Here is a 21,195-nt window from a genome sequence, read left to right on the forward strand (position 1 = left end):
GAGAAAAGCAAGCAGTGTCTGTCTGTATGCATTGAAGGTTCATCATTTTCTGAGAAATCAGCTACAAGAGGGGAAGGAAGTAACTTTTCTGTGCCAGGTCATACTCTGACTAGAGCTGCTGAGAATTTTTATTTTAAAGGTCAAGGTCATAGATTAAATTTGTAAGTGTCAATTAATTGAAAATAATTTGCTTATCCAAAAAAATATTTCAACTTGAGGTGTGAATGGAACAAAAGTTCTAAAATTGTCTAAGTTTTATTTTGCTATTTTTAAATTATAAAGTGTAAGATTTGGTTTTATTATTATTTTAATTGCAAGCGTTGGACTTAAGGGTAATAAAGAGATAGTGAAATAATAATAATAAAACTAACCAATTGAAGCTGATCTGAATGGAATGTTACTAATTGCTCCATCTGTGAATTTTTTAGAGGGAAAAAAGCAGGGAGAGAATTCTGCCCACAAGAACGTGTTATTGTTTTTTCCCCTTCATTTGAGATACTGTATTTTTTTTTCATATGGCTCCAAACCATGTCCTGCCTCACTGTGGGGCTGAGTACATATTCAGGGGTGCTACTGTGGGCACTTTAACAACAACAGAGTTCTGGCATGGCTAGTATACTCTCTTGACATAAAAAAACCAAACCAAATCAAACCCAGCTTCAAACTGTTAAACCTGGGAAGGTCAAAGAACCAGAGCAGTTTAAGAGAGTGAGCTTCCTTCTTTTATATGTGAGGTATTGGACACCCTTTAAGCAATATATTACTTCCATCCTTATGAGACCAAAGCAAATGCCTTGAGTATAACTATCCATTTTCATGGCATTTATTTTATCAGGTGAAATGACCAATAATACTAGAAACAAGAACCCCTCCAGACATAGTTTTACTGTTAGTGTTAGATACATTAGTATTAGATACTGCCTTAGTGTCAGATACACTAGCACTACAAGAGATGCAGCTTCTTTCCCTTTTATTGCTTAACTAATTTACATACATTATAGAGTTTTTTCTAATGTAATGATTTAATAATTCATCAGTTTACACATACAGCTTCTTTAAAAAGTCTATTCCACACTGATGTTTCAGTTAGGACTGTTGATTTTTTGCCAATAAAATTATTTCACAGTAAGTACAGTATTTAAAAATAAATAAACCTGCAGTGAGTGCTAGCCCCTAGCAATGACCCTAAAAACGCCAAGTGTGCCATAAATGAGATTTTAACTTCTGTACTACCTCTGAAGTAATGGTACATAGATTTTTTCATTGTTTTCAATACACCTGATTAATTTACTTTTTTTGCTCCAGCTCATCACTACACACCATATCTCTGTTTTCTCTATCTCTCCTCTAGGTCTTGGCTTTTTATGGTTTTTTCTTTCTGTTAGTTTTCATTTATACCTTCTGTATCTATGAGCAATCCCTCTCATGTAAGGAAGAGTCATGATTTAGTCCCTGGACAATAAAATACATTGAAAAATTAAAGATATTTAAAGTTTATTGCATCAAATGCAATGAGTATGAGTATATATCAAAAAGTATATGGTCTTATTTCAGCATTTCACTTTTTTCAAACCATGAATTTTTCTTTGTCTTTTATTACAGTATGTCAAAGGTTACACACACTGTATTTTTTAAATTTGCTGCTACCCCTGTGTTCCCCTGAGGGAAAATTTGCACTCATTTCACAAGAGCAGAAGTGCAAACCAGAAACCTATGAGAGCTGTTCGCTCAGCTCTGCAGGGGGATTTGCATGATTTGCCATGTGTTAGTTCAGCAGAACTTTCTATGCTGCCTGTGGCATTTTTTCTAAACTATGACTTGCTTTCTGGGATGATGCGTTTTCCTTTCTAAAACAAGTAGCTCCTCAAAAAGTAAATAATACATGGAAAAACTAACCTGTGCTGTGTCATTCATTGTCTAGCCATGTAATTCGGAATAATCGTCCAGTATGATTTGAAAGAATTGCTTTTAGCCACAAGAAAGCAATCTAGTCTTTTTAAAGGAATACTCAGTATTCTCTGTTTTCACTGTGTACTGATAAACCTCGTAGTTCTGCACAAAGTTTCGATGTTGTTTGAAATTGTAGCAAGGAAAAGGCATCGCTTTGTGACACTTGCAGTTTTTGCTCCCTAAATAGTTCAGTGAGTGTTCTCATTTCTAGTGACTGGTGATAACTTCCGTGGTGATTGTAGCTCAGCCAGCTACCAGAGACACAAGTAGACAAGGAGTGCTCATATCACCCATTGCTGTAACTCAGTGTTCACATCTGCCAACAGATTTCAGGAGAGGGCAACCTTGGGCAGCTGGTCCTTTGGAAAACAATCAGGGCAAGCTGTTCTGAAATCAGCCATGATCAGAAGAGAATGTGTAATCAGAGCTGTTCATACATTGCAGGTTTGCAGTGCTAAGCAAGACACAAGTCCTGTGAAACTGAGCCTTTGTTAGATACCAAACCTGTGCCTAGTAGTCTGAAGGGGTGTCTAGGTGTTCACGTAATCACATCCAGGTTCATACTAAGGACCTTCTGCATTCCTCTAGTAGTACAAAAGAGAATTAAAGCAGCTTTAATGTTCAATGAATCACCTGCCACAGTGGAGTTCCTGATCCAAAGTAAGAATACTAAGCTTCATGACCAACACATTTTTCTTAGCTAAGGCACTGCTGCTTTAGCTTGGCTGTAGCCTGAATGCAGCACAAGCGCGCTGGATGCTGTGCGTAGCAAGACTGAGCCTGGATCTCAGTGCCAAACTCATCTGTTGCAACAGGTTGTTACAGAAATACTGGTTTAGCCTCCTGCAACAGCATCAATGCTTGACCTTCTTCAGGGTCCTCCACATACAAACCCAGAGCTGTGCTCCAACCCGGAGTGCCCTCCAGGCTTCTGGAGACAGCCTCTGTTTGAGCCCCCCTCCACAGGCAACAAGTGAGTCAGTGATGCAAGCTCTGGGGGACAGGATGCAAAAGGGAGCATTCCTGATAAATGCTAGGCACTGAGGGAGAGCTCAAATTCCCTGGTATTATATAGCTCCATGTGTAAGACACTCAACTAGCATGTGAGGGACCTGATTCAAACTGTTCTGCTGATTTGGAGCAGCAATTCAACCTCAAGTCACTGTCCCCAGAAGACATATCCCAGCTTCTATGCCATAGGGAAGGTCTCCTAGTGTTTCTTATCAAGGTTCTTTGTGCCAGGTGGGAGAAATGGCTTTGTCTCTGTGCACTCAGTGACCACATGCCAACATGTGTTTCTTACACGTTCTGAGTCTTTTAAAAAAGCTTCAATATATAATATTAAAAAAAAATAAATAAAATTAACGTGTTTACAAGGAAAATATATCTATGTCAATATCTAAGGTATTCTCAGGTGATTTCATTCCCATTATTCAAAAAATGGTGTTAGTTTGACATTCTGTGCAATTCCAAGGCAGTGCTTCAACTATCCAGACAGACTGAAACTACAAGTTACAGACCATGCTCATGGGAAACACACAAAAAGCAAGGAAAAATATATCAGCCATTAAAACTCAGGTTTAACTAAAGTTTCTCTATATAATTTTCATGACTGTTCAAATGTCAGGATAAGCTGAACCAATTGACAGCAAAACAACTCAAACTATAAAGTTTGCATGTGTATACAATTCAGGTAAGAACTTTGTCTTTTCCTCTTTCCACACATCCGTGATGGCAGGTGCCATGTGGAAGGAGGGAGTTGTGTCTTTATATCCTGTCACTTGTCCCTTTCTAGCTGTTCACAGAAACTGCTTCTTATTGAAAAATATTTCCATAACTGTTCTTCAAAAACTGCTAAAAAGCAGTTGGTTAAGGATTTTGGTTTTATTCTGTTTTATGAGAAGGGGCCGACTCATTTGACTAATTCAAGCCCCCAAAAGACATTTCTGAATTCTGGTTGAAGAGGCATTTCCCTCCAACCCAGAGGTTCGATTCCAGCTTACACATGCTTAGACATGCTTAGACCTGTGCCCAGTCTCTAACTGTGGCTGTTGACTACCTTATGCTCTCTACTCTGCACTGCTGGCTTCTGCACGTCTCCTTTCTTCTCTACCCCTTCGAAGGGGTCACTGGGTGTCACCTCAGGGTGAGGTGGCATGTCACAAGGTGGTAGATGTCAGAAAGACAAGCAAGGCGAGCCACTTGTGAATCACTTGTTTACAGTCGATTGCCACTTTAGCTGATTGAATAAAGGGAACGCCTGCAATGGCATGTAATTGTTGTTGCAATAATAGCAATCGACTGCTCATTTTTACCAAATGCCTTCTGTACCTCTCTGCCCTGATCATATTCCCAAAGCACCAGACACCTCAGATAAATAAGACATTAGTACCCAGTACAATTTTAAAAGGGTTGCAAGTAGGGGTACAGGCATTTGAATTTTAGAATCATGTGGCATGCATCTCCATCTCTGTTTCTCCCTAATTCCTATCACTTGGACCATGCTGAGCAACCCTTGTCCTGGATCCTTCTTTTTTCTCCTTACAGCTTTGTAGTTTAAAACTATTTAAAATGGCATGATATAAAGAAGCCCGCTTTCAAAAATTCAGTGTGCTGGGGAATAGGAGGGCATCCTTAAGTTCTCTCCATAAACTTCTCTCTTGCAGATGGGGTTTATTTGCCACAAAGACATTGCTTTTGGGGGCCGAGGTTTTACTGCCAAACATTGTGTCTTAGGTTGCAATGCAAGATGTAAAAACACGTATTCTATTACCATCTGTTAAAACCAGCTGTGGCAGTGTTCTTTATCTCTTCCACAACCCATCGTCCCTCCAGGAGGATCTCTTCTGTTCATGGGCCATTGAGTCTCACAGCATGACTGATAAAATTACATCATCCCACTGGGAGAGGTTCCACCCTGGGGAGGAGCCAAGCATTCCTACCTGGATAGAATCTGAGACTTGGAACACCGCAGCTAGCCTTGTTCCACTGGATTCCCAGAGGAAAACCAGACCATTCTACATCACTACTGGACCTTCAGAGGAAAACTACACCCTTCTACAGGATTACTGTTTCAAGAGAACCATGTCTGTCACTCCAGGAGGGCTTCAGCCACCATTTAATCAGAATGCTACCAACACCCTGACCAGCAGGGTGTCAGGTTGTATTCTGACTCTGTCAGTGGTTTTTGTACTACTGCACTTTATTTTAATTTTCTTATTAAGTTGTAGGGTTTTATTTATACATACTAGTAAAGAACTGTTATTCCTACTCCCATATCTTTGCCTGAGAGCCCTTTAATTTCAAAATTATAATAATTTGGAGGGAGGGGGTTTACATTTTTCATTTCAAGGGAGGCTCCTGTCTTCCTTAGCAGACACTTGTCCTTTCAAATCAAGACACGCTGGAACAAAGCTGGTGTGGCACCATACAGAATAGAATCCTTTATAGTTTCCTTGTTCTTAATATAGAATGTGTTGCAGATACTTGGCAGATCCACCGTGTTTTCTTCTTCTTTTGCTTTCTGTTGTCATTTCCATTATTTAAATAGATACATTTAGGCTGCAGATTGCTTAGACAAGTAGATGGAAGAATTTGGTAAATTCCAAAGAATACCCATTAAGTATTTGGCAATACATCCTGAGCAAACAGCTCTTGTGCCATCACACCATGCGTCTGACCATCCCACCTAATTATATTTGGGATCATTAGCTCATTCCAGCCAAGGGGAGCTAGAAGTCTCGAAGACATTTAAATTTCCTTAAGTTTAGTGTAGATCACAGGTGTCTTCTCCAAGTGTGCTCCATGCTATTGCTCAAGACCATGAGCATGGGAGAGAAACCCTAGAAAGAAATCCGTTTTAGGAACGACTTTGTTTGAAGCTTAAAGTCAGGCATGACAGGCATTTGCAGGAAACCAAGTCTCTGGCAGGCAAATACAAGCCAAAATAGGAGGGTTGAAGCTGTTGCTGCCTCTGGCTGTTCACCCCAGCCAAAGCAGAAATTGTCGAAACTCCGATGAACCACCACGATGTTCAGCTTCGTCTTTCAAGGTAAGCTAGTACTGACTGTGGTTTTGTGGTACCTGTGGCCCGTGTGAATAGAGTTTACCTGCCCGAGTAACTTCTGTTTACGCTCAGGTGCCTTCAGAAACCCCCGAGTTCGGGCTTGAGGCAGCACCGAAGCAGTCGGGGTAGCATCACACCGGGGCTGGCGGCCGGGTCTGCCCTCGCGCCCTCCTGCCGGGGCAGCGCCCGGCGGCTTGGGGCTGAGGGGGCGAGGGGCACGCTCCCCTGGGCGCGCGGGCGGGCGGTACGGGAGCGGGCAGGCGTCCCGAGGGGGTGACAAGGGCTCGCGTCCCGGGGGGGTGACACGGGCTCGAGTCCCGGGGCGGTGACACGGGCTCGAGTCCCGGGGCGGTGACACGGGCTCGCGTCCGGGGGTGGAATCGGGGGTGGCACCGGGGGCGGCCCCGCGCGCGCCGCCGCTCGGGCCCAACCGCCCTCGGCCAACGGCCGGCGCGCGCTCCCGGGGCGGGCGGGCGGCGCGAGGGCGCGCGCACGCGTTGCCAAGAGACGCGGGCGGCGGGGGAGGGGGGTTACGTGGTGACGTTAATTCTATATGAGCGCGAGCGGCGGGAGCGCGGGTCCTTTCACCGCCGGCCGCGCGGCGCCTCCGCCTCGCTGCTCCTGAGTCACCGCCGCCCGCGGGCCGCGCAGGTACTGCCGGATCGCGGCCGCCGCCGCCGCCGCCCCGGGCCGGGGGTGTGGGGGGCACGGGGGGCGGGCGGGGGGCGCCGGGCCCCCGCTCCTTCGCGGGGAGGCCGTGGATGCCGGCCCGGCCTAGCGGGGCCCCGCGGCTGGCGGGACGCGGGGGGCCGGCGGTGCTCGTGCCACACCGAGTACCCCCACCCCCGCGCGGCCCGTGGGGCGGCGGCGCCGCTGCTCGCCCCCGGGCCCGCAGCGGGCAGCGCTGCTCGCCGCCTCCCGAGCGTCCCTCCGCCGCGCCCCGCGGAGCGCCCGGGCCGCGCTAGGCCGGGGCCCGTGGCGTGGCCGGCACTGGGGGGAGGCGGGTGGGCCCCGCAACACGTGGGCGCCCGAGCGGGGACGCGCCCGGCGCGGCCGGGGAGCGGGAGGGTGGCGGGGCCGGAAAGCGGCGCGGGGAGGAGCGGGTGAGTGTCCGGCCGGGCGCGGGGAGGGCGCGGGAGGGGCTCGGAGCCGGTCCGGCGCGGGGGCCCGCGCGGTGTGTGCGCACATGGGGAGCGGCGGATGGCAGCGCGCCGTGGCCTTGTGCCGCCTCCCGCGCCTTCTTCCCGCTCCCGTGCGGAGCCGCGGCGCGGGTGTGTTGTGCTGTGCTGCTGGCAGGGGGACCCAGAGATTCGGGCAGGAGACGGGCAGCTCCCGCGCCCTGCCTTACGGTAAAGTGGTGTCCGGGGGTTCAACATGTCGCTTCTCCGGGTGCCTCTTAGCTGGTATCACCCAAATTAGTGGCCCCAAGGAAGACTGAGAAACTACCTGGAAGATTTTGTAACTACAAGTGGAAGTACTACCTTGTGTTCAGCGTTTATCTAGATCTATATTACGTGTAAAGCATACTCTGTTCCGTATTGAATGTTTAGGGGTCTTATACTGCCAATACTTATGAGGCTTTCAATATTGAATAAAAAACCTACCTCATTTGCTTGCAGAAAAAAAACACAAACCTTTTTTCAAGCAACTGGTGTAGTAATGCTACAGCAGCACCTTCCACAGTTTATCTCCAAGCTCGGTGCAGTTAGGTATATGTTTGATGCTCTGTTAAGATACACTTAACATTTCACGTTGTAACTCATTTGTGGAGGGTAAGAGAAGTGGGCACGGTGTCTGCAAGATATGACAAATACTCTTCTGTGCTCAGCCCCTCTTGGGATTTTAACATCTGCTGGTAGATGCTACATTAATCAGGCAGGAGATAGTGCCTGATAATTTTAATTACAGTCATAACATGAAACTTGAGAGAATACTTAAGGCCTAAGGCTGTGAACTGCTGAAGGTGGTTTTTGACGAAAACGTTAGTAGCTTTTTAGCAACCTTCCTGCTGTGCCCATTTTAAAATGGTACTCTTTAAAGAATGAGAGAGGCACTGTACTTTGAAGCAGGCTGAGAGGTTTCCAGAAATTATATTAATCTCTAGTGGGACGATAGCATTTAAAATATACATACATGTAAATTTAAGTGACTTGCATGCTTCTGTATCAGACAAAAGTTGAGGCCTCTCAGGCTTTGGGTAACTGACACACTGATTAAGTGCTTAGAACAGACCACTGACACCTGAGCTTGTGTGTGTGTGTCCCACTTAGTCCTGTGAGAGTGATACATATTAGCAGTCTTACTGCCCTCCACTTTTTCTGTGCTTTGTGACAAATCTTGGATATAATGAACTCTTGGTTTCTGAGGACAGAGTATTGTAAAATGTTGGTCCTGTGCACAGATGGTAGATTGGTGTTTTTCAAACTCCTGGTCTTTCTCTGACTTTGACAAGACTAGGAGGTGAGTGTTGGAAGCATGCAGAAGTACCATGCTGCATCTGTGCTGCCAGCCTGGTGTTGCAAGAAGCGCCGAAAGTGCCAGATCTGCTGCAGCGCTGTCTGTTTACATATACACAGTAATGCTCCCACCATCATTGTGCATCATCTAGCCCCTGCCTTGCTCAGAAACCAGTCCTGGAAGCAGGTGGGGGACTTGTTATGGTGACATGCTTACTGAACACTCTGGAAAGGGGTGTTGTGGTTTTTTTCTTAGCTTTGAGCATGTGTGCACAAGCGAAACTGAAACCAAGGCGCTGTGGGTATGGTGTTACGAACCTTTGTTAACAGAGTTTTCACAACCCTGAGTGAGACCTGGATCTTCCAGGCTGAGGCCATGACCTCTAATACAGAACTCTACATCTATGTGGAAACTTTGGCTTACTCTGTACATTTGATAAAAACCTGTTTATTCACTAGACTTCTAAAAGTTAAAGCTCTTGTAACACAAAGAGCTTGACTCATCATGGCAGAAATTGTATTTCTTCAGGGAGTAAAATAGCTTGAGGATATTAATTTCAATAGTGAAAAAATCTTAGGGGGGAATAAGTCAAGAATATTCTGTTTTGAATTTTGGTTCAATCCTTTGGTGAAAGCCAGTTTATTCCAGTAGAACAACAGGTATAATGAACATGTCTCTGGTATCTTCACCTTTTTGCTAATGTAGTTGTAATGCAGTTCATCTTCAGGTTGTTGTGCAACACCTGCAAACATGGCATATCTCTAACTAAGGGTCTGACTCTAAAGGAAACTGTAGGAATTGGATAGGTTACAGAGGATGGAGATGCAGGTGTTCTTTCAATGCCTGTTTATTTTTCTGCATCTGTATATACATTCAGTGGAACTTCAGCTCTGTGATTTTCCATGTGCTGGAGTGCTTTGGTATTTGTGGGGTACTAATAGCCATTTACACAGAAGACAGAACTTTGCAGACAGAAACAAGACTTTTAATGCTGGTTTTATTTTAGTACAGCTGAAGGGTCTTCTCCACTGGTCTGGGAAACTGCATTCCATTGAGCTTCTCCTTAGAGAAGTGGGTACTAAATGATGGAGTGGAACTTCATAGTATGTGTTTAATCCAAGGAAGGGTTGTGATGATGGGTTTAATGCTTATAGGTCAGCTTTCATTTGTAAATAACGTAGTGTTCAAAAGTGATTATAATTAAAGCTAATTCAATCTATCTGTTTCTCACTCAGCTCAGAGGTTAGTGCATTTTCTCATCACCCAATGTTGTTAATCTGGAGAGCAGGTCTGGTGTCATAATGTATTTGTCTAGAAAACCAGACATGCCCGGAAGGCATCACAGAAGTTGCTTGGGGATTCATTTGATGACCTTCTGAAAAATTAAGCTATTCAGAAGCAACGTGTGAGGGCTTTGAGGGCTTCCTACACTAAATGATTCTGTTATTTTCTGAATCAGCAAAGTAAATGCAGAAGGAAAAATCCTAATTAGTGATGTGGGCTTGTGTATTTAGTCATAACTTTTGACCTTAAGTTTACCAGGACCATATATTGCAGATTAAAACTAAAGTTGCATTACAAAGAAAAAAAAAAGTTTGCTAATTTACCTTTGATACTCTAGAATTGCTCAAAGATATAAATAATGTAAGATATGAAGGAACTTGTATTTTCCCAAAAGATTAATCTTTTAAATGAACTACTTGTCAAAGGTTAAGCTGCACATCTTTCCTAGATGGAAAGCTGTTTAGATTTTAGTACAGGAATATAGAGATGCATTTGGGGGCTGTGTGCTTAAATGTACATCTGCACAGATGTGATTTGCAATGGTGATATCTCAGTTTAAATCTTAGCTTGCTATAATGTATAGACAGTTTCCTCATCAACTGTTTCACCTGGTCTTTGAGGACTACAGAACAAAGTACTACCAGTTTCTTGGTAGGTTTTTGTGTTCAAAAGGTGAAAGCAAATTTTAGATACAAAAATTGTGTGGTTTGGATATACCTGTAGCTTTGAATGTAATGACAATTGTACATTTATTCTTTAAAAAACTATCACTACCACCACCCAAATATCAAACAATGAAGAAACCTTCACCCAAAACACGAGAGATACTAGAATGAGCCAAGTATTGGAGATTCTTTTTAACATACTTAACTAAGAAGGTGCCTGAAATCTGGAATAAACAAACCCCTAGACTTCTAAGACCAAGGTTTGAAACATAAGTGCTTGTTATCTTTTCTGACCATCTGCACTGTGGCTGATTCAATCCACTACTTTATTTAGGTATTGTTTATTATGCAGTGTTTCAAAGTAAGCAGAAGCAGTTCTTTCAGATTTCTTGTGGGATGACTTACCCATGAGGGAAAGTTTTGGTTTAGTTCAGGCCCTAGTTAAAAACCTGACATTTTGAAAAGTCGAGTTGAGGAACACAGGGAGGGTACATGAAAAAAAAATAGCTCCTATTGAAACCAAGTTTCAATCAGTTCTTTTAATGTATGTAATTTTTTGTCATTTCTTGTTGCTCTCCTCTCAAATATTATTAATATAAAATGTGACCTGCTTCTGTTCAGGTATTCATGTTGCTGAGTCCTTAGCTGAGCTAGTTCCTCTCTTCAGTGTTGAGCAGTGAATACAGTATTTTCATTAAGGATACATTGCTGAAGTGCACATGATCATATTTTGTATTGTGTGTTTTAGTCACCATTCATTTCAGATCTTGCCACTTCTGCATGTTGAGTAGAAGTCTTCAGTGGGCTGCATGCCATTATATATGTCTTTACATAGCAGGTTTTTGACCTTTTGAATTCTAAAGTAGTTGGAATTGCATCTTTTTATTTGTTACTTTAGAATTCAATACTATTTATTTTTCCTCACTTGAGTCAGCCTTTTATGCAGTTGTTAATTCGTGATACTGCCGTTTTGGAAATTACTCATCTTTGAATGTTTAGGTGTAAGCTGGTATGGTGCTTTGTGCTGTTTATTGTGTGTGCAAGGTGGCTTTTTCGAAACATGCTTACTATGTTGTAACTGGTGAGATCTTCATGACACAGCCTCTTAATTCTTTTACCACCATCTTCAGTGTTTTGGAGGTATCACTACTGGTGCCAAAGGCAAGACTGAGTGAAATTTACACGAGACTATTTCTGAAGACAGCTTTGTAAACAGTGCTCAAGTTCGATGGTTCAAGTTCTCTATAGCCCTACTACATGTCTGCAATTGCTTTTTAAACAGCACCTGTGTTCATTTGAAGGTGACTGGCTGAAACCATAACCATGGCATTTTTCTGTTGGGTCTTTAGTGGCAGTTGTAACATCTCATCCCAACAGCCTCCAAAATGTGTTAAAGTTGTGGTTGTATTCTGTTTTTGTAGTGCACACTAACTTTTTAGTTGAAAACTGGGTGTTTTAAAGTTGGTAGTTTAGTAGTGGCCTGGTTTCCATGGAAAAAATACTGATCAGAAGCTAACAAAGAAGTTGCTAAATACATTTTAGGAATTTCAGTAGCTTCTTGGTTAGTAAATGAATTTAAAATTGCATTCCAGGTGTTCTACCAAAAAGTGCACTTCTGAAACCTGTACATATTTTTCAGTGTTTTTTAACTTTCTTTTCACGTAAGGATGCTTAGAAGTTTTTGAAGTCAAATTGGATAAAAACTTGAATGCTTCAGCCTGTGAGTTTTGCAGATAGCAGCATAATTGCCAATACGGTTGTGTTTGATTGTGGTGATCTTGGCAGCCAATTAATGCTCTTTCCCATTGTTTGATGTTGTGGCATTCACAAGTTGTTTTTTAGTTTTTTTTAAGCTGTTATGAGTGTACCCTGCTACCTGAAGAACTTTGTTAAAACACGATTATTTTTTTATTACTTTGCCACTTTTTAACAAACTCAGTACTTGTACTGACATGAACTGTATTGAGAAAGACTGTCTTGGGAAATTATAAAAATTTCTTTATACATAAAGACTTTGATTTCAACCCTCTAGGATGGCTGCTGTTCTTCCCATTATCCATGATGGAAAGTAAAAGCATAAAAAGCTATACTGATTAGCTTGTTTAAAAAACAAAACAAAAAAAACCCTTGTTAATTTTTTCCAGGCTTGGATTTAAACTTGTTACTTTTCTAATAATGAAAGATTGTTCTATGTAGAAATTGTTAAGTTTTCTGATACAGAATCTTGGCATTCAGAACAAAGGCAACATTGCGTGCTAATTACTCTATTTTTAGAACATGATCACGGAGCTCAGGTCAGTAGCATAGACAAGCATGCAGATATAATTTTGTCGTGATTTTAATTTGTGATTTTGTAGTTGATCTCCTTGGTATGGAGGCTCTTTTCTGCTGAAAGAGTAAACAGAGACTATACAAAATGGAGTAAAAATACTACGAAGAGAAGAGTTCAATATTTGTTGATTGAATACTCATTTCCTGATTGACAAATCAGTTCAGGGGAAAGCTTAGAATGGGTTTCCACATGAACGAAAACAAATACTGCAGTTACTAATAGCTGAGTAATAATATTACTTATATATATTATCTCTCTGATTTGTTTTGCAGAATTAGACTTTTCCCCATCAACTGGCATTCTCATACAAGTGTAGAGCACTTTTAGGTTGAAATGTGGAAAATGTGTTTTCATGCTGTAACACGTATACTTGTATTGTTCAGAGGTCTGCAAGCACTCATGAAATAGTTGCGTTGGCAAATGGCTGAAGTTGATGCTTTTACCTCAGGAGTTATTAGGGAGTGCAAAAAATACCACTTGAAGGGGAGAGAGCAGTTTCAATTGTATTGTGTTACTTGGTGTTCAGCATTATCATGTTTTAGTGTTCTTTTGTTCTCTACAGCCAGATTCTGTATTCTGCTGTATTACTGTAAGCAAGATGTAGCAGTACAGTTTCACAGTAACTTCAAACTTGCTTTACCCTTTTCCTGAGTTGTTCTGAAAGGTACTAGCCTGTGACAGGCTGTCTCTTGACCCTGCTGTTACTATTGTAACTGAAGATTTTACACTGTACAAAGAAATGCTTTGAACTTTTTTAACTTTGCTGTCATTTAGACGTTGATGAAACGAAGGCGGTATGGGGTTATGCATAGCTAAGGAAGAACTACAATAAACTTTTCCAGCAGGGTTTACTTTTTCTGATTTGAAGATCATTCAGAAGAGAAACTGGGTGTTCCCTTTATGAAAGGAATGTATCTCACGTGGTGATATGAATGCTTCCCATCTTGGATATATAAGCTCATGTATGTAGCTAGAAGTTCTGAGTGTGTTTCGTGGAACACTGCTTTTTGTCTGAATTTCTTGTCCTTTTCTGCTTTGTCAGTTCACCTTACTTCAGCTTCTGCTAAGGATTCCCATATATTGCCATGCCAGTTAGCATTTCTGCTGTTAACTGTGCATGTCTTTTCCCATGGTGGATGAGTTTGTGCTAGCAAAGTAAGTTGTGTCAAAATGAAGGGATTTGACTTACTGCAAGGGTCCAGTGTCACTTTTCTGTTACTGTATTGAGACACCCGGATTCCTTGCTTCCACTGACCATTAGCTCCTTAATCCCTTTATGCAGAACTTAATAGCTTTTATATTAGTATTGTGTTCTTTATTATATCATACTCCTGTTTTCTGTGCTTGTATTTGGGCAGACAGTTTTAATTATCGATTATAGATTTGAAAATTTAAATAAATGTTGTCAATTTTTGTTCCTACTTTAACAGTTAGAAATATTTTGTTAACAGAATTGCTTTGAGGCACTAATAAAGGAATTTTCTCTAGAGAGTTCAGTGGTGATAATGTCTTTCATCACATAGATGTGGTATCTTGATGTTCTAGCACTGCACTACTCTGCTCATTTGATTGAGATTGAGGTTTTGTTTTTTGGACCTTCAGCTTTGCTAAGAAGGCATATTTTTTTTCCCTAAGATGAATGATATAATCTGTTTAACATGTTTATCTGTTGTGTTAATCATGGAAACATAGAATTGTTTAGGTTGAAAAGGCCTCCTCTAAGATTGGGTCCAGCTGTTAATTCAGCACTGCTGTGTTCACTGCTGTGTTCTCTGCTTAACCGGGTCCCCAAGTGCCACATCAACACATCTTTTGAGTTCTTCCAGGGGTGATGATTGCAACACTTCCCTAGGCTACTTGTTTCAATGCTTGGCAACATTTTCAATGAAGAAAGTTTTCCTAATACCCAATCTGAACATGCCCTGGCCTAACTTGAGGCCGATTCTTCTCATCCTGTCGCTTGTTAACCTGGGAGAAGAGACCACTCCCCACCCAGCTAAAGTCTCCTTTTGGGTTGTAGTAGGGAGTGATGAGAGCTCCCCTCAGGATGAAAACAGATACAATATCCCCTTGCTTGATGACCAGTTTTCATGCTAGTCGTAATAGATGCATGAATTTGGTCTCACAAGTAAAAAGGAAACACTCTGTCTTCTGCTTTTTTCCCCCTTTAAAATGGTATTTTAACCAATACGTTATTCAATTGCTTCTTTTTGAAGAAGAGCTAAATGTTCTCCTAATTCCTACAGAACTGTATGATCTTTTCTCTCATAACAATTTTCCTACCCAGCGATTGCTACCATAGCTTCTGCTAACACATTTGGAATGAGTGATGCGTTTTTTGGGTTGTAGTACCAAGACATTTGAAGTGTGAAACTATATACCATGTACCATGCACTTTTTAAGCAGTTCACTCAGTTCTCACAGAATTGTTTAGGTTGGAAAAGACCTTTAAGATCACTATGCAGAGCATCTGAGCTCTTTAAAGTTACCAACTTCTGTTAGAGGTTTTGAGCAAACTACCTCAGACAATTACTTGGAACGTCTGCAGTCAGAGTGTTTTCTAATGGATCTCTACACTATTTTAATTTTTGTTTTCTGTATTTAATGATGAATATGTAAAGAGAAATCTTACAAGTTGTTCTAGGCAAGAACATTGCACTGAATGTATCGCTCTTGAGTTTCCCAGTCTTTGGTGGGAGTTGAACTTGTGTGATGTCATTTGTCTGACACCTTTGGTTTCTGCACACATTGCAAATAGTTTACCAGACTTAATCCTGATGATTTTTTAAATACAACTAGCTGTCTGCCAGGCAGACCTCTCTTTCCTTCACTGACATCTGACTTAGTCCACCACTTAGTTTGTTACCTTATGTTGTAGCTTCTGAGTCCCACATAGGGCTCATTTTTTGGAAGTATTTTCTGTTAAAGTATTGCTTTCAGTTGCTCAAGGCTTGTCAGGGATAGGAAGAGGATGATATGCTATTCTGTGGACAAGCTGACTTGTATTTGTAGTGCTCTCACTGACTTCTGAGGAAATCAGTTTGGACAAAAGAATAGTTTCTTTTAAAAATGTGACATAATAAGGCTTGGCTGTAGTTTGGGTCTGATAGACTTAAATAAACCATTTGTGACTCCTAAACAACTTGAAAAATTTCTTTTAATTTGTAAAGGTAATTGTGTGAGCAATTTGTCTAGAGAAGGAGAAGAGGTGTTTCCTGAAGGGGAGGGTATGGGTACTCTTTGTGGCATGGTGTGCTCAGAGATGCTGAACATCTGAGATGTACTGTCAGCTTGCCAGCCTTGAGGCTTGTGCAAAAATGCAGTTGTTTTGCTGGAGGAACTGTGTCTCAGGAATGTTTCGCTGCCTCAGCTGTCTTGTAGTTCACCTCGCTGGGACCCATCTTCCTGAGGGTGAGCGGATGTCCGGGTAATCTAATAGCGGTGTGCTTACTTGGGACGTAAAGCTGATCTGAAAAAGAAAAGGCTTCTCAACAAAGCCTGCATCCTAGCTGTAACATGGCTGGTGCCTCTGTGCAAATTCAGATTAGTTTCTGGGTGGATAAAGGAAAGATCAGGAAGTGCTGAACATTTAAGAGTGTATTTCTATCTTCACTTATGCAAAATCACTTAGTGAGGAAATGATAACCCTTGAAAACTGAAAGCTCACTAATGACTAACTTGAGGATGAACACATGAATGTTCTGCATGTATCAAACTCCATTTCTTGGGAAACATGACAGTTTAACAAGACCAAGTGTCCTTTAAGCCTAATTAAAATAGCAAAATGTCACAGCTTTGATAAGTTTCAAATTTTAGTTGATTTTTGCTAATTTTTAGTAATTCTGTAGGATTCAAAACTGAGGGTAAGCTGGTGCTGGATTAAGTCTTCTAACATTTCCATTTTGATAGAGAACATGTTTTCTTGTGATGGCAGGCAGGCTTAAGGTACCTGTATGAAAGAGGTTTTAAATTTGAACCTTTAGGAAACTTGCAGTATAGCTTGCTTTTCTGTATTTTTCCTTTTTTTTTTTTTTTTTGTAGCACAAACTTCCTACACATTCTCTTTCAAGCCTTGAAAAGATAACTGTTGCTTTTCTTCTGCATATTTTTACAATGAGCAGCAAAACATTTTAAGTGAAGCCTGTGGGCACCTACAGCTATGGTCACCTGTATTTGACCATAATGCAGTCTGTTGCATTCAAACCGTCAGTGGCTGTAGCAGTTCAAGTAATAGGGAAATAAAATATTTTACTAGTAAGGTTTTCTGCATGCTGGCTTTATACAGGGATGTCGACTACCCTTTATTTGTGCTCATAAATGTCTTCATGCAGTCAGGAGGCCCAGATTCCAAGCAGTATGTTAGTCCAAAACAATCACCTAGACAGTGAGGCCTGAAGTAATACACCAGATGTATCCATGTTTGTTATAATCCTGCATTGATAACTGGTGAACTGGTATCTCCCTGGCATTACTTCAGGGAGTGACACTAGTGATTTTGTTGCTCACATGCCAAGATGCAGCTGCTGTTGATGAACCTAAATGCACCTATGAGTGAGAACTGGGAAGAACAGCTGTGTCTTATGGAAGGTGGAGTGATATGAGTTCTATATTTGAATATTTAGTGTTGGGGAGATACTGCAGTGATGTATTCTAATGGTATTTATTGATTGTAGTATACAGTGTATTTGAAACTCTGAAGACTAGACCAGGACCTTGAGCTGGGTATTGAGCAGAGATAGTGGAGGTTGTTTGCCCTTAAGGAATGCATTTTCTCAGTGCTTTTCTGCAGTGTTTTTGTTTCTGTTTGGGTTGGTTTTTTTGGTTTGTTTTTTTTTTTTTCACCAGTAGAGCTGTGTTTGCAGAGAAGCTTATGGTTATTTAAGTAAATGACAGTAAACAAAATGTGATGCAACTACATCTTTTTCATGCTAGTGGGTTGCACAGATTAGCTTAAATGTCTGCCAGCATAGTTTTCTTGGCAGTGCCTTGTAGTCTCCTTACTCAAGAACAGTTGTCTAGAGCTGGCAGATAATTGTCATGACAGACACTAGTATCTTCTCAGTTTGCAGAAGAACTCTTCCAACTGTGTATATTCTGATACTGAGCTGTGTAAAAAGGTGGAGGGAAGATTAAAGGATGGGACATGAAAAAGGCTGCGGCAAGGAGAACAGGAAAAATTGGATGAGGGAGAGAAATACACTAGAGGGATGCTCTGAACTTGACAGCTGCTTTATACAGTCTATTTTAATTAAAAAAAAAAAAAATCTTTGAAGAATGTTATTCAAAGTCATTGAGTAAACTGGGCCATAATTTGAAAACATACAGTGCTTGCATGGATTGTTTAAGAGCCAAAAAACAGAGGGAGTTAACTGCCCGTTGCAGTAAGGAGAGAGAGGCAGACCCTGGAGTCCCACGGGGTGGTGCAGTGAGATGAATGCCTTTAGCATGGTCAGAAGTGATCTCGGAAAGAGGATGAACAGTGAAAGAATGGATGAAAGTTCGAGATGACAAGTAGGTGAAAACAAGGAAATTCAGAGGTGAAAACAAGGGCCCAGTGAGGAATTCAGTAATGCAAGACTGCTGGTGAAACTTCTGCTACACAGTTGCATTGTATAGAAAAATCTTAGATCTGATCTCTGAGCTGAATATTGCAACTCAGAAGCTTGAGTGATATCGTCAGCTTGCCTGCATGGTTTTGAGGAAAATGAGGACTAGCTTCTGAAATAAAAAACTGTTATGACATTGTCAAATACCTGCACTTCTGAGCCAGTGTTTTTTCTGAATGTAATAGAAAGCCAGAAGTGTTTCTGGGGGAATTCTTACTGTATCATTGCTTTTTTTCCAAGGCATTGGAAATGTTGGAGATGGGCTGGATGCTTCTTAAAAGTTTTTAGGCATAGTTTGTTTATAGCCAATCTTATCTTCATTTAGGAAAAAAGTGTTTAAATGAGCTGTGGAGGTTGGTCTCTTTCAGAAAACCTCTAAGGTGTTTCAGCTGCTGTTTCATCTAGCCCACTGACTTGGAGAGACCACAGGGTTTGTGCTCTCACACAGTGTGGTCACACTGTTGAAAGAACTACCTTTTATTTAATGGAAATTGAAGCTTTTTTTGATAGGGAGAACAGAGAAAGGAAATGCTGGTCTCTACAAGAAGCATCACTGTGTTGCATATGCAGAAAAATTATGAAAAGCGGGTGAGCTGTGCATCTTGTGTTCTTTTGCACAGCAATGCTGTCAGTCTCCTTGAAATGGTCCTGCATTAAAAAAAAAAGTTAAGAGGAAGTGTGTAAGGAAAAAGTTACCTATTTTTCATGGATACAGTGTTGTGTACATCAAAAATAATGCTGTTACATTGCTCAAGTAAAACAGGGACCTCTGAGAGTTGTAATTGTAGCATGCTTTCAGTTTCTGTAGGTCTTCAGTCCATGCTATCTTTGAGAATGGTATTCAAAGGAGAGTCTTTGGAATTGTTATAGGGAATTGTTTCACTTGTAAAACTGAAATGACGAGACAAGCAAATACAATCTGAATGAGTTAAGGATATTGCTGCAATTCTTCTTACTGAATTGTTAGATGTTCTTTGGTTTATAGCACTGCTGTCTTCTATTTATTAGCAAATACTGTATAATTTTTCTGAAATAGATGGACAAGTACTTGGTTCTCAGGTGTTTCTACATATTAGGGAATTGAATCTTTTTGATTATGTTCTAGATCTTTATTTAGCACCATAAAATTGTGGTCCTAAGTGAGGACATCAGATACTTCCTTTCCATGTAATTGTTGGGAAGTAGTTATGGTACCAGAAAAAATATATTTAGATTATATTAACATAAAATGTCGGTGTTTAGTTTTGAAGTTTAGATTCTAACATGTTTCTTCATATTGACTGTTAATATCCTGATCTTACTGGGATTGTGTTTTTGTGCTACACTTTGGACAGATCAAATGCAGTTTTCACTTTTTCTGGAAAACATTCATCCAACAATTTGCTAAAATTACTATTGAAGGCATTGTAAGGAGTTGAAATTCCTGAAGGAAACTTGAATTTGTTTAGCTTACAGGACAGCAGGTAAAATGGAGACTCTAAAGCATTGGTTTCCTTGCTTTCTTGGCCAACAGATTATTCCTGGTAGTTGGAGCTTGCTGAATTACTGGCAGGTGGTAGTAACGGGACAGTGTTTTCTTGTGCATGGTATTGTCTTAGACTCCAAGTTATCTAAAACATCTTTTTTGAGACTAGACTCCCAAGTACTGTTTTGCTGGTAGAAAATGTAACTCATTTTATAATACGTTTGAGAACATAGGTTCTCCATGGTATGCAAGATTTGCATAGTCCCAATATTAAATGTTCCTAGTTACTGTATATGGAATATGTTTATTATTATACTGAGAGATTTAAGAAATTTATGACCATTCAGGACATGAGAATTATTCATGTTGAATGGCCTGGAACCAATGATTTTGTGAAATGTTGTAATATTGTGGATATTCTGAGGAACTACTTGGATTGGTTTTGCAAAGTTGGGACTGAAAGTAAAGCCACAAAAAGGCCTCTTCATTCTTAAACTAATTTAGTTGTAAGTATGCTCTGTCTTCAATCATATGCTGGAAATGAGTAAGCAGTTACCAGCACCCTTTTTGCTTCAGTTTTTCTCAGGTTATATTCCAATTTTATATTTGGGACTAATTTTCAGTCAGTGATATTGGTACAGTCCTAAGATCCAAAACTCAACATGGCATTTTGCTGGTACTTGGTACTTTTAATTTACGTGAGTAGATCTAGAGGTTCTCAACAAGAACAAAGTTTTTCAGTATTTCTATATGTTTTAGACTGAGAGCTCAAAATGTTCAAGGGAGATGTGCCACTCTTCAGACTGTAATATGTATTTATCATGTTTCATAAAGTTGACATGGTTTGTGTTTCTTTTAGTATTATGGCATGTGACCACAGAGTTTGTAACTGAAGTCTAGTACTGCATTTCTTATGTGTTGTTTGTTTTTTTTTTTTCTTTCCCTCTAGTGTTTGAAATCTAGCAGAATGGCAGACATAGACAAGTAAGTAACATTTGTACCTTAATGAGGCTCTTAAGTGTGTCCTGTGCTGTACTTGATGTGGCTGGGCTCTTCAGTTACTGGATAGGCAAGGTCTAGATACTGACCTTGAGCACTGTGGCAAGGCCTGAGGTTTATAGCATGTGGAAGAAAAACTTATGTTGCTCATGATAAATGGGTTTGTGATCTTAATTATAAGTAAATATAAAAGTGGAAGAAGGCACAAGTCAACTTCCTATGTTAGTTGGAATTCTGGAGGGGAAAAACAGATGATGCTGCCCATTCCTATTGTTTTCCCTGTAGGGTTTTTTCTATACTTTTAGTGCTCTTATTTTGTGGTGTTTGAAGTATAGTTTAGGTGATCCTTCCCACAGTTCTCAAGGCCTGCA

The 21,195-nt window shown here is 41.0% G+C and overlaps 1 protein-coding gene across 3 annotated transcripts in view; it reads left to right on the top strand.

The window, feature by feature from the left end:
* The first annotated feature begins 6,445 nt into the window (after positions 1-6,445).
* Positions 6,446-21,195, top strand: part of LOC131593125 (nucleosome assembly protein 1-like 1) — a 28,198-nt gene continuing 13,448 nt past the window's right edge. The window contains exons 1-2 of one of the 3 annotated variants that reach the window (XM_058865378.1): positions 6,446-6,667; positions 20,775-20,809. In XM_058865378.1, the coding sequence (XP_058721361.1) occupies positions 20,793-20,809 (17 nt within the window). In that variant the 5' untranslated portion in view covers positions 6,446-6,667; positions 20,775-20,792. The remainder of the gene's footprint in view (positions 6,668-20,774; positions 20,810-21,195) is intronic. The other 2 variants (XM_058865377.1, XM_058865376.1) reach the window with 2 other exon arrangements.

The sequence above is a fragment of the Poecile atricapillus genome, chromosome Z (genome assembly GCF_030490865.1).
Source record: "Poecile atricapillus isolate bPoeAtr1 chromosome Z, bPoeAtr1.hap1, whole genome shotgun sequence".
In the NCBI taxonomy this organism is placed as follows: domain Eukaryota; kingdom Metazoa; phylum Chordata; class Aves; order Passeriformes; family Paridae; genus Poecile; species Poecile atricapillus.